General features: G+C 36.5%; 1 protein-coding gene across 1 annotated transcript; it reads left to right on the forward strand.

Moving 5' to 3' along the window:
- The first annotated feature begins 1,968 nt into the window (after positions 1-1,968).
- On the forward strand, positions 1,969-9,680 carry LOC127880958 (uncharacterized). The gene is made up of 4 exons (XM_052428476.1): positions 1,969-2,125; positions 2,907-3,038; positions 7,714-7,776; positions 7,945-9,680. The coding sequence occupies exons 1-4, from the start codon at positions 2,044-2,046 to the stop codon at positions 8,001-8,003; spliced, it is 336 nt and encodes a 111-aa protein (XP_052284436.1). The 5' UTR covers positions 1,969-2,043; the 3' UTR covers positions 8,004-9,680.
- The last annotated feature ends 2,208 nt before the right edge of the window (positions 9,681-11,888 follow it).

Raw genomic sequence — 11,888 nt, forward strand, 5'->3', positions numbered from 1 at the left:
CAAAGAATTTAGAGATACTTTTTATATGGGCTAAATTCTTTGGAAATTTTGAAAATTCTCTCCAAATATTACCAATATAAAAGTAGCTTAATATTTGAGAGCGTCAACAAGTTGGACTAATATCAAAGTAAAGCCATGCGCATGTCTTACACGGTAAATACAGCCACAACGGTACAGTCATTACAACACAGCGTATACGTTGAGCGTCAGAAAACATATCCTTGCATTTTTGTCCCAGATATATTCAGCAAGTCGATCGGTGTTCTTCCCATCTGAAATAAACTTGACAGAAAATGTGAGCATTGGCCAAAGACGTAACATTGATAAAACACTGCGGATTATCACTTCTACTCACTTATTTATATTATCAATATTAAATCGACATGTTTACCAAGGTCAGGGTAAGAGATTTAGCACTGCTTCTTCGGCATCCTCGGGTATGCAGGTTACGTTAAATAATAGCAAACATAAAAGATGTTAAAAATGACTTAACTGAGATAAACTAAAAAAGAGTAATATTACAGAGATGGCGTTGGTTATACAATTTAATTGACACAACGTAAAGGTTATACAGCCTTCTAATCAGACGAAGTTTAAGTTTAATACTGTGAACATACAAGGTTGAGAGGCATGGTTCCGCATCAGCGATTTAGCTGTGCTGTATGATTTGGCCTATGTATAAACATACATACAGTATTGTGTTGTGCCAATGCACACGTTAAACTGATGGTTTTAAAACTGTATTTTTCAAAAGAAATTTCAAGAATTTTAAGCACAAAGATTACGGGCATAATCGAAATAGAGCCCAATGCGTATCTTTTTTGTTTTGTTTATTACTGTCTGCTAGTTATTCGTTCACAAGCATTAAATAGCGCTAAATGAGCTAGGTCACAGGTTCTACATGTTACGCCGTTCATTTATAAGCCTGGTTCGGGGAAAACTAGGTTTAATGCAGACTGCGTAAAGTGTCATTGCAGATAAGCCTGTGCAGTCCAGACAAGCTAATCAAGGACGACACAAAATTTTCGTTTAGAAGAGACTTCATTTAAACGAAAAATTCCGTAAATGCAGAAAGTGTGGTCCGCAAAGGCTTATCTCGGACGACACTACGCAATTGCATTAAGCCCAGTTTTCCAAAAACGAGGCTCAAATATCATCACTGAATTAGTGGCTTCACTTCAGTCATTGCAGGGTTGTAAAGTAGGTCGTGTTTATACAAAGTTAACTTAAAATTCACTTTTTTGCGGGAAATGTCATGTACAGATGGTACATTTAATACTTGAGTTCCTTACATTTAATACTTGAGTTCCTTAAATCTTCATAATACAATTTCTTTATTTCAATAAACGTCATATGTACCGTACAGAACTGTTTTGTCACGACGCGGTGCCATGCATCAACGCAAACGAGCAAGATCTACGAGAAACGTCACTACCGAATGCATGTGCACACCGTGAAAACGTTTCCTCGAGATGGCTAAACAGTCGATGCCGGTGCGAACCTTTTATTCTAAAATGGTTGGATTTTGGACCACGGAACTAGGGGACGGGATCAACGACATCGTTCATATTTGGGAATATGGTAAAATAAACCATGCACACGTACGTATATAATCGTTATTAAGTACAAAAGTAGTGGTATGCAGCGCCATGTGTCCACACTTTTTAAACTGCTTGTGTTTGTAATTACAAACTTGTGCACTGTAACGTAGGAATGTGTGATTTGTTACAAGATTGTTTAAATGAAAAGCAGTTTCAAAACGGCGATCTATTCATATGAGTGTCGCCCAAAGTTTAATGTCCGTGTCTGGTCGTTTGTGATGAAAGAAAATGCATTTTCACATGTATATGTGACAGATATCGTCCATTAATTCCAATTAACAACACTATACAATACAAGCATTTAATAAGCTATTGAACTAAGCAGAGGATACGTGAATTATCACCGCGCTGTCTGGTTCTAGGAAGCCTGGATGAACGGCGTCGCGTGCGCCAGGCCCTGGCGACCGACCGGCGTTGGCAGGACGACTTTATCGCCCACATCATGCCAATGTGTCTCATGCAGAGGAACAACGCCCTTCAATGCTTGCCAGGCACAGACGTCGTCTATCCGGAACCAGATTCGGGTATAAGTTCTCATGTGCGTTAAGTGTCGTCCATGTGCGGACTGCAAGGCTAATTTGGGACGACACTTTACGCAAAAGCAATCATTCTTATAAAATCTGGGACGACACTTAACTCACTGCCAGTCATCCTTAATCATGTAATGTTCCAGGCTATTCTACTACTTTTCACTGCCGAACTGCAACACTCTTAATTATGAAAAAAATACATAATGGAAATGGGTGGTACCGATGAGATGAGGGACGGTTAACAATTAAAACAGTATCATGTTCTTGTATGTAGCTAGTAGCAGAAAGTGTGCAGACATACTTTCTGAGGCAGTGCATCTTGGAATTGGATATCATCATCTTAACCCTTTGCATGCTGGGAAATTTGTCGTCTGCTAAAATGTCGTCTGCAGAATTTCTAAAATTAGCATTTTCTTCGATTTTTTTCAAAGAATACTATCAGAATAGCAAACAGTTTGGATCCTGATGAGACGCCACGTTCTGTGGCGTCTCATCTGGATCCAAACTGTTTGCAAAGGCCTTTAAAATTCGGTTCCCGCACTGAAAGGGTTAAAAATAGGGACATAACATTCCCATTATATACAATACAAGAAACTTTGATACCGGATGTTAGAATTTGTTCAATTGTATACTACATGAAATGTTCGTGACTATTTGTATGATGATACTATCCATTTCATACAATTATAATATGCTTTTATAAAAAGTCGAAGCATGTTTATGAACCGAAGTTCATGCATACAATGTGTACCGTATTCATGCGTGTATTTTATAGGGTCATATGAGCTGCAGGAAGTTAAATACAACCAGAACCTGGCCAAGGCTGCAGACTGTGTGAAGGGAATCAGCCGACCTGCGGCACAGTTGCTTGCATGCTGGAGTAATGTGCTCTCAAGGCAGAACCATGGTATGTCTGCACTAAATATAATATGTACTGGATATGAAAAGTTGTTCAAAATTGTAATAGCCAGCTTAATTAACAAGCTGTTCTTTTATCACATAAATATACCAGTTATAACAAGGAACATATATTTAAATTAATCGTAACAGCTACATTGGTATTATTGTGAATGACATGTAGATATGCTAATACTAAAGTTCCATAGAAAATACATATAGAGTTTTGAAAAACTTGTACAAACAAGATTTTTGTCACAGACAAAACAGCAGTCCTTTATGTTGGAATAAGAACAGTAACATTCACTTGGTTTAAGTACTCCATGGCAGGATGCAGAATATAGTTTTCAATCATTTCTGTAACCATAACATCCAAATTTTGTTCTGAAAAAAAAAAACAACAAACTAAGATAACATTTGTATTCCGCATATGGTAATCTTTCCACATACAGAGTTTCATCAACTTAGCTTAAGTACTTTTTGAGTTTTTACAGGGTTCAGATTTTTCAGACAAACATGGGCAAAAAATAGCTTCAATTTTCACCTTATAACCATCTATCCACTGACACTGACTTCCATCATACCAACTCAAGTACATTTTAGGTATTGCAGGATCCAGATTCTTTTTTTATGTCCCCCACTATAGTAGTGGGGGACATATTGTTTTTGCCGTGTCCCCCACTATAGTAGTGGGGGACATATTGTTTTTGCCCTATCTGTTGGTTGGTTGGTTGGTCTGTAACGGTTGGTTGGTCTGTTTGCGCCAACTTTAACATTTTGCAATAACTTTTGCTATATTGAATATAGCAACTTGATATTTGGCATGCATGTGTATCTCATGGAGCTGCACATTTTGAGAGGTGAAAGGTGAAGTTCAAGGTCATCCTTTAAGGTCAGAGGTCAAATATATTTGGCCAAAATCGCTCATTTTATGAATACTTTTGCAATATTGAAGATAGCAACTTGATATTTGGCATGCATGTGTATCTCGTGGAGCTGCACATATTGAGTGGTGAAAGGTCATGGTCAAGGTCATCCTTCAAGGTGAGAGGTCAAATATATGTGGCCCAAATCGCTTATTTTATGAATACTTTTGCAATATTGAAGATAGCAACTTGATATTTGGCATGCATGTGTATCTCATGGAGCTGCACATTTTGAGTGGTGAAAGGTTAAGGTAAAGGTCATCCTTCAAGGTCAGTGGTCAAATATATGTGGCCCAAACGCTTATTTTATGAATACTTTTGCAATATTGAAGATAGCAACTTGATATTTGGTATGCATGTGTATCTCATGGAGCTGCACATTTTGAGTGGTGAAAGGTCAAGGTCATCCTTCAAGGTCAAATATATGTGGCCCAAATCGCTTATTTTATGAATACTTTTGCAATATTGAAGATAGCAACTTGATATTTGGCATGCATGTGTATCTCATGGAGCTGCACATTTTGAGTGGTGAAAGGTCAAGGTCATCCTTCAAGGTCAAACGTCATATAGGGGGACATTGTGTTTCACAAACACATCTTGTTTCCAATTTATTATGTAACCATAGCTGCAACAATTTTTGTCTGACGAAAAACTGAAATATTGTGCATTTTACCAATATGGCCCTATTTCAACATACTGCGTTTCATCAATGTCACTTTTTGAGTAATTAAGATTCAAACAAACTGACCCGGGGTACACCAAAGTCCCCACATGTTACACAAGCAGAGTACTAAAATGTCAGTAGTTAAGGCAATCTCTAAAAATGTTACACCACAAATACTTATATATTTTGTCATATTTACTTGTTCAGCTTGTATTTAAGTTCAGAAAATATGTGTTGAATACGTTCACTTTTATGAATTGTCAACTGAGATATACAGAACATTCTATGACCAAACACAAAATCTTTGTTTGATACAAGCAAAGAAAGCAATAATATTTAAGCGTAGAAATTCTCGAAAAGTTGTTCACAGAAGTTTTGAGATGCGCAACACACCAAATTTGGCACAAGATTTTTCGGAATAAAAATAAATAAGCTGTTTAAAAATACAGGGGTTGATTTTAACTACCGGTTTAGACAATTTATCGGAATATAGGAATCAAAACAGCAAGTATTTGGCTGTTAAGTTTTGAGCAACTCTACCCTGAACTATTAACACCAATCTTTTTGTTTGTTTGTATATTTAATATTTTCCCATTTTTATTAATTATTCTGTCATCCTCCCTTTATTCAGTAAATACCGGTACTTACTTTTAAGTTTTCTAAATAAGCTGGTTTACCACTTATGTATAGGTTACTGGCAATAGCCTTACTTGAACAAGAGGCAGATACAATTTACTTCATAAGCAATGTCTACATATCATTCTCAGATTTGTAGTCCAGGCTCTTCCAACTTACCTTGCTAGCAAAGTCTAAATTTGTGAAGCAGAATAATAATAAAATAAATGCTTTGTCCGAAGCCATGGTGAAATGTACTCTCAAATTTGATCTCAACAAGAGACGTGTTAGTCAGAAACACAATGCCCCCTATTGCACCGCTTTGAATATATTTTTTTTTTGACCTTTGACCTTGAAGAATGACCTTGACCTTGAACTTCCACCACTCAAAATGTGCAGCTTCATGAGAACGCCGCTTTGAAATTTTTTATGCTCCCCCAAAAATTGTTTGGGGGGGGGGGGAGCATATAGTCGCCGCTTCGTCTGTCCGTCCGTCTGTGTGTCCGTCCGTCTGTGCACAATTTTTCTCAGCAACTAATGACCGGAATTCAATTAAACTTTATGGGAAGCTTCACTACCAAGAGGAGATGTGCATATTATCAGGCGGTTCTGGTCGGATGATTTTTCACAGAGTTATACCCTTTTGAAATTTTCCATTAACTGTACATGTTGTGCAATTCTTGTCTGGGCTATTTCTCAGCAACTAATGACCGGAATTCAATTAAACTTTATGGGAAGCTTCACTACCAAGAGATGTGCATATTATCAGCGGGTTCTGGTCGGATGATTTTTCACAGAGTTATGGCCCTTTGAAATTTTCCATTAACTGTACATATAGTGCAATTCTTGTCCGCGCTATTTCTCAGCAACTAATGAACGGAATTCAATTAAACTTTATGAGAAGCTTCACTTCCAAGTGGAGATGTGCATATTATCAGCCGGTTCTGGTCGGATGATTTTTCACAGAGTTATGGCCCTTTGAAATTTTCCATTTTTTGGGGGGAGCATATAGTCGCCGCTTCGTCTGTCCGTTCGTCCGTGCACAATTTTTGACCGGGCTATTTCTCAGCAACTAATGACCGGAATTCAATTAAACTTATGGGAAGCTTCACTACCAAAAGGAGATGTGCATATTATCAGCCGGTTCTGGTTAGAAGATTTTTCACAAAGTTATGGCCCTTTGAAATTTTCCATTAACTGTACATATAGTGCAATTATTGTCCGGGCTATTTCTCAGCAACTAATGACCGGAATTCAATTAAACTTTATGGGAAGCTTCACTACCAAGTGGAGATGTGCATATTATCAGACGGTTCTGGTCGGATGATTTTTCACAGAGTTATGGCCCTTTAAAATTTTCCATTGTACATATAGTGCAATTCTTGTCTGAGTTATTTCTCAGCAACTTATAACAGGAATTCAATGAAACTTTATGGGAAGCTTCACTACCAACAGGAGATGAGCATACCAGCCGGTTATGTTCGGATGATTTTTCACAGAGTTATGGCCTTTGAAATTTTCTATAAACTGAACATATAGTGCAATTCTTGTCCGGGCTTTTTCTCCCCAACTTCTGACTGGACTTCAATGAAGCTTTATGGGAAGCTTAACTACCTTGAGGAGATGCACATGTTATTAGTGGGGTCTGGTTAGATGATTTATTTAGAGAGTTATGGCCCTTTGAAATTTTTTTAGTTGCTTAACCATCCATCGTATTATTTTGCCCAAAGTTATGCCCCTCAAGACGTTTCCTTTTATCTAAATATATAGTGCAATATTGTGACAAAAAAACAACTTTGGGGAGCATCACCCGTCTCCGACGGTTTCTTGTGTTTTTTTTACCTTCAAGGATGACCTTGACCTTGAACTTCCATCACTCAAAATGTGCAGCTTCATGATAACGCCGCTTTGATTTTTTTTTACCTTGACCTTGAACTTCCACCGCTCAAAATGTGCAGCTTTACGAGATACACATGCATGCCAAATATCAAGTTGCTATCTTCAATATTGAAAAAGTTATGGCCAATGTTAAAGTTTTCGGACGGACAGACGCCATATATTTGACATTTGACCGTGAAGGATGACTTTGACCTTCACCTTTCACCACTCAAAATGTTCAGCTCCTTGAGATACACATGCATGCCAAATATAAAGTTGCTATCTTCAATAGTGAAAACGTTATGGCCAATGTTAAATTTTTGGACGGACGGACAGATGCCATATATTAGACATTTGACCTTAAAGAATGACCTTCACCTTTCACCACTCAAAATGTGCAGCTCCGTGAGATGCACATGCATGCCAAATATCAAGTTGCTATCTTCAATATTGAAAAAGTTATGGCCATTTAAGTTTTCGGACAGACGGACAGACTGACATACTGACAGACAGTTCAACTGCTATATGCCACCCTACCGGGGGCATAATAAAAAGTCAATTGCAGGGTAGGAATGTTTAAACTGTGCTATCTTGTTTAAAAGGATTGTTGCTCTGGCACCACAAAGAGTTGGACAATATATTGGACACACAATCGCCTGTTAAAGGTAAACATTTTAATATTGCAGTAATATTTAGTCTTGTATGGTTCATTACTTTTATACTCTAAATACAGAATTCATATCACTAGTGCATTAATTGTTGACACAGGGAAATATTGCTGCTATGTAATTGTGCATGCGAACACAAATGTTTTTGTTTTTTTTCCTTTTCAGAGATAGAAATTAAAAAGAGAAAACGCTTAACTCCACAGTCCTTCTCAGTAATGCGGTAATCTATAATTATGTACAAACACCAGGAGTAGCAGTCAGTGCAGGGCACTAATAACATCCTATGATCAGAGAAATAACTCAATACCATTGCGTGGAAGTTTCTTGTCACTGAATAAAACACTTAATGAAAATATAAATAAAACATGCATGCCCCCCATATGGGCTCTCCATTGTAGTGACAGCCATTGTGTGAATATGTTTTTTGTCACTGTGACCTTGACCTTTGACCTAGTGACCTGAAAATCAATAGGGGTCATTTGCGAGTCATGATAAATCTACCTATCAAGTTTCATGATCCTAGGAATAAGCGTTCTTCAGTTATCATCCGGAAACCATTCTAATATTTCGGGTCACCGTGAACTTGACCTTTGACCTAGTGACCTCAAAATCGATAGGGGTCATCTGCGAGTCATGATCAATGTACCTATGAAGTTTCATGATCCTAGGCATAAGCGTTCTTGAGTTATCATCCGGAAACCATTTTACTATTTTGGGTCACCATGACCTTGACCTTTGTCCTAGTGACCTCAAAAGTCATAGGGGTCATCTGCGAGTCATGATCAATGTACCTATGAAGTTTCATGATCGTAGCCATTAGCGTTCTTGAGTTATCATCCGGAAACCATTTTACTATTTCAGGTCACCGTGACCTTGACCTTTGATATAATGACCTGAAAATCAATAGGGGTCAACTGCGAGTCATGATCAATCTACCTATCAAGTTTCATGATCCTAGGCATAAGCGTTTTTGAGTTATCATCCGGAAACCATTTTACTATTTCAGGTCACCTTGACCTTTGACCTAGTGACCTGACAATCAATAGGGGTCATCTGCGAGTCATGATCAATGTACCTATGAAGTTTCATGATCCTAGGCCTAAGCGTTCTTGAGTTATCATCCGGAAACCATTTTACTATTTCGGGTCACCGTGACCTTGACCTTTGACCTAGTGATCTTAAAATCAAAAGGGGTCATCTGCGAGTCATGATCAATCTACCTATCAAGTTTCATGATCCTAGGCATAAGCGTTTTTGAGTTATCATCCGGAAACCATTTTACTATTTCAGGTCACCTTGACCTTTGACCTAGTGACCTGACAATCAATAGGGGTCATCTGCGAGTCATGATCAATGTACCTATGAAGTTTCATGATCCTAGGCCCAAGCGTTCTTGAGTTATCATCCGGAAACCACCTGGTGGACGGACAGACAGACCGACCGACAGACGGACATGTGCAAAGCAATATACCCCCTCTTCTTCGAAGAGGGGCATAAAAATCAATTTCATGTGTCTGTAATTTATATAACCTGTACGTACTGGCTCTCAGAAGGGCATGTTTTAGCGCAATAATGAACAAAAAAAGGAAGATCTTAAAAATAAGGTATAGATTTATATAAATTTAATGAATACTGTTTATTTATCATATACATGTATTAGGATCGAGAATATGATTGAATTAAATGTGCTGCTTTTGTCCATATTAAAAAGGGATTTAGAAGTAATGTAATATATAAAAATCTAGTAAATGAAAGGGAAAAAATTTCAGCTTAAGGAGGGGAAAACTTTAATATTTTTGAAGTGGAAACCACCTGTATTTGGCGGTTAATCAGTTACCGGTAATCAGAGGGGAGAAAAATCACTCGTATGAGCTTGATATTTTCAATTGTTAATTCCAGATAGGCAATAGCCCGTTTGAATCCTCTCTTTTATGTAGATATGTAACATTTGTTTTTGTTTTTTAAGGTTTAACATTCAAATAAAAGTGTGTATTTTCTATTGAATTGTACTTTTTGTTTTTTATGTATGTGTTTACACTAACCTTTCATTTAAAGAATGAATGCTGACTTCAAAATGCTGGGATTTTTTTTTAATTTGGTTAATTTTTAAGCATATTAATTTGAAGTGATAAAAAGTACACTTGAGCATATAATGCGCTTAAAAAATTCACTTCCAACACTTCAAAAAGTGTATCATTTGTAGGACTGAAAATGCACTCAAGTGTATTAATGCGCTTAAAAATTCACTTTTAATATTGTAAGGTGTATTATTTGTATGACCGGGAATGCACTCAAGTGTATTAATGCGCTTAAAAAATTCACTTTCAATTTTGTAAGGTGTATTATTTGTATCAGTGGAAATGCACTCAAGTGTATTAATGCGCTTACAAAAATTCACTTTGAATACTCAATGAAGTGTTTTATTTGTAAGTCTGGAAATGCACTCAAGTGTATTAATGCGCTTAAAAAATTCACTTTGAATACTCCATGAAGTGTATTATTTGTATGAGTTAAAATACACTCAAGTGTATTGATGCACTTGAAAGATTACTTAAGTTACTGATAAGTGTATTATTTGTATGACTGGAAATGCACTCAAGTGTATTAATGCGCTTAAATAATTTGCTTTTAATTCTGTAATGTGTATTATTTGAATGACTGGAAATGCACTCAAGTGTATTAATGCGCTTTAAAAAAATTACTTTGACCATGAAGTGTATTATTTGTATGTCTTTAAATACACTCAAGTGTATAAATGCACTTAAAAATAAACTTAAGCGCACTTATTATCATAATAAACGCACTTAAGTGTATTATTTCGTGGAAAAAAAATACACTTAAATGTATAAACACACTAGTAAAGTGTTTTTTTTAACAGATTAAAATGCACTTGTTAAGCAAAAAATACGGTGCCAATAACATACGCATTAAATGCGCATTTAGTGCACTTTTTCGAGAAGGGATCCCCATAATAATATGAATGTTCAAATATGTCATATTGTGAGCAATGTAATACAAAATGTGTTAAGCAAATAACGAATATCACTTGCTCTAATATCAAACATCAAAACTTGTGTTTATTGTATACCTAAAGCAAGAAAAAAAAACATTGAAGTTAATATTTGTTATTACAACAAAAATCAGAACAATCATTACCCGTTATTTGAACCTTGCTTAGGGTATTCAATGACGACACTTTCTGCCTAAACTGAACTTTTGTTAAGTTAAGATTAAACTTCCTTAAAACGAAAAATACCTTAATAGCGGAAAGTATTTCAACTGATTAGCCTCTGCGGACTGCATTTAGCCCCGTTTTTCCCAGTGCTACATGTGTAGATTTGAATAAACTGGTTGATGGTTCTGATTATTTGTTGTAATCTTGGACAACACTTCACGTACATGCATTACTTGGACAACACTTCACGTACATGCATTAAATTCATGTTGTCCAAGAGGGAGGCCTGATTGGTATACACCAGGAAACCCTTTAGCTGATGGGACTGAATATTGACATAATAAAAGATAATATGGGACAAGTCGATATTTCCGGACTTGTGAAAATACTTGTTGGTAAAACAATTGTATCGACTACACTTTGATGTTATTATTCTCAGAAAATAAAAAAATATTAGTATATTATTGTGTTTTGTATAAAACCAGCTGTCACCTTGGTTCATTGTGCAACTAATTGTTGAAGACTCCACCAGATGACCTTGTTTTTGTCCCCTCCTTACCCGGACATACTTGTATACATGGCCTTGATATGGTCAAAATAAATATTATATTCTGACCATGTCTAATAAAAAATTTAGTCATAAATATGGCTTCTAGCATGTAATAGTTTTTCTAAGATTTTGTCTGATAACACTATTTTTGGAAACCAATTTACCCTGATTCGAACTTGACCTTGCAGGGCCCTCATTTGGCCATTTTGGGGGCCCATTCCCCCCTTAAAATAGAATACTTTTTCCCCCTATTTCAGCTAAAAATCCCCCCCTCAAAAAAAAGAAAGAAAGTTTTTTTCTTTTACTTTTATACCTTAGTTGCCAGCTGGTATTGTGCTATTAACCTTTGATTTTATGTATATTTATGTAAATCACATTAAAATA

The sequence above is a fragment of the Dreissena polymorpha genome, chromosome 5, assembly GCF_020536995.1.
Source record: "Dreissena polymorpha isolate Duluth1 chromosome 5, UMN_Dpol_1.0, whole genome shotgun sequence".
NCBI classification, from domain to species: Eukaryota; Metazoa; Mollusca; class Bivalvia; order Myida; family Dreissenidae; genus Dreissena; species Dreissena polymorpha.

Excerpts from the sequence above, each read along its gene's own strand:
- LOC127880958 (XM_052428476.1), top strand. The coding sequence starts at position 2,044 with ATGCCAATGTGTCTCATGCAGAGGAACAACGCCCTTCAATGCTTGCCA. Across the intron at positions 2,126-2,906 it reads CTATCCGGAACCAGATTCGG|GGTCATATGAGCTGCAGGAA; the intron begins GTATAAGTTCTC and ends TGTATTTTATAG. Across the intron at positions 3,039-7,713 it reads GCTCTCAAGGCAGAACCATG|GATTGTTGCTCTGGCACCAC; the intron begins GTATGTCTGCAC and ends CTTGTTTAAAAG.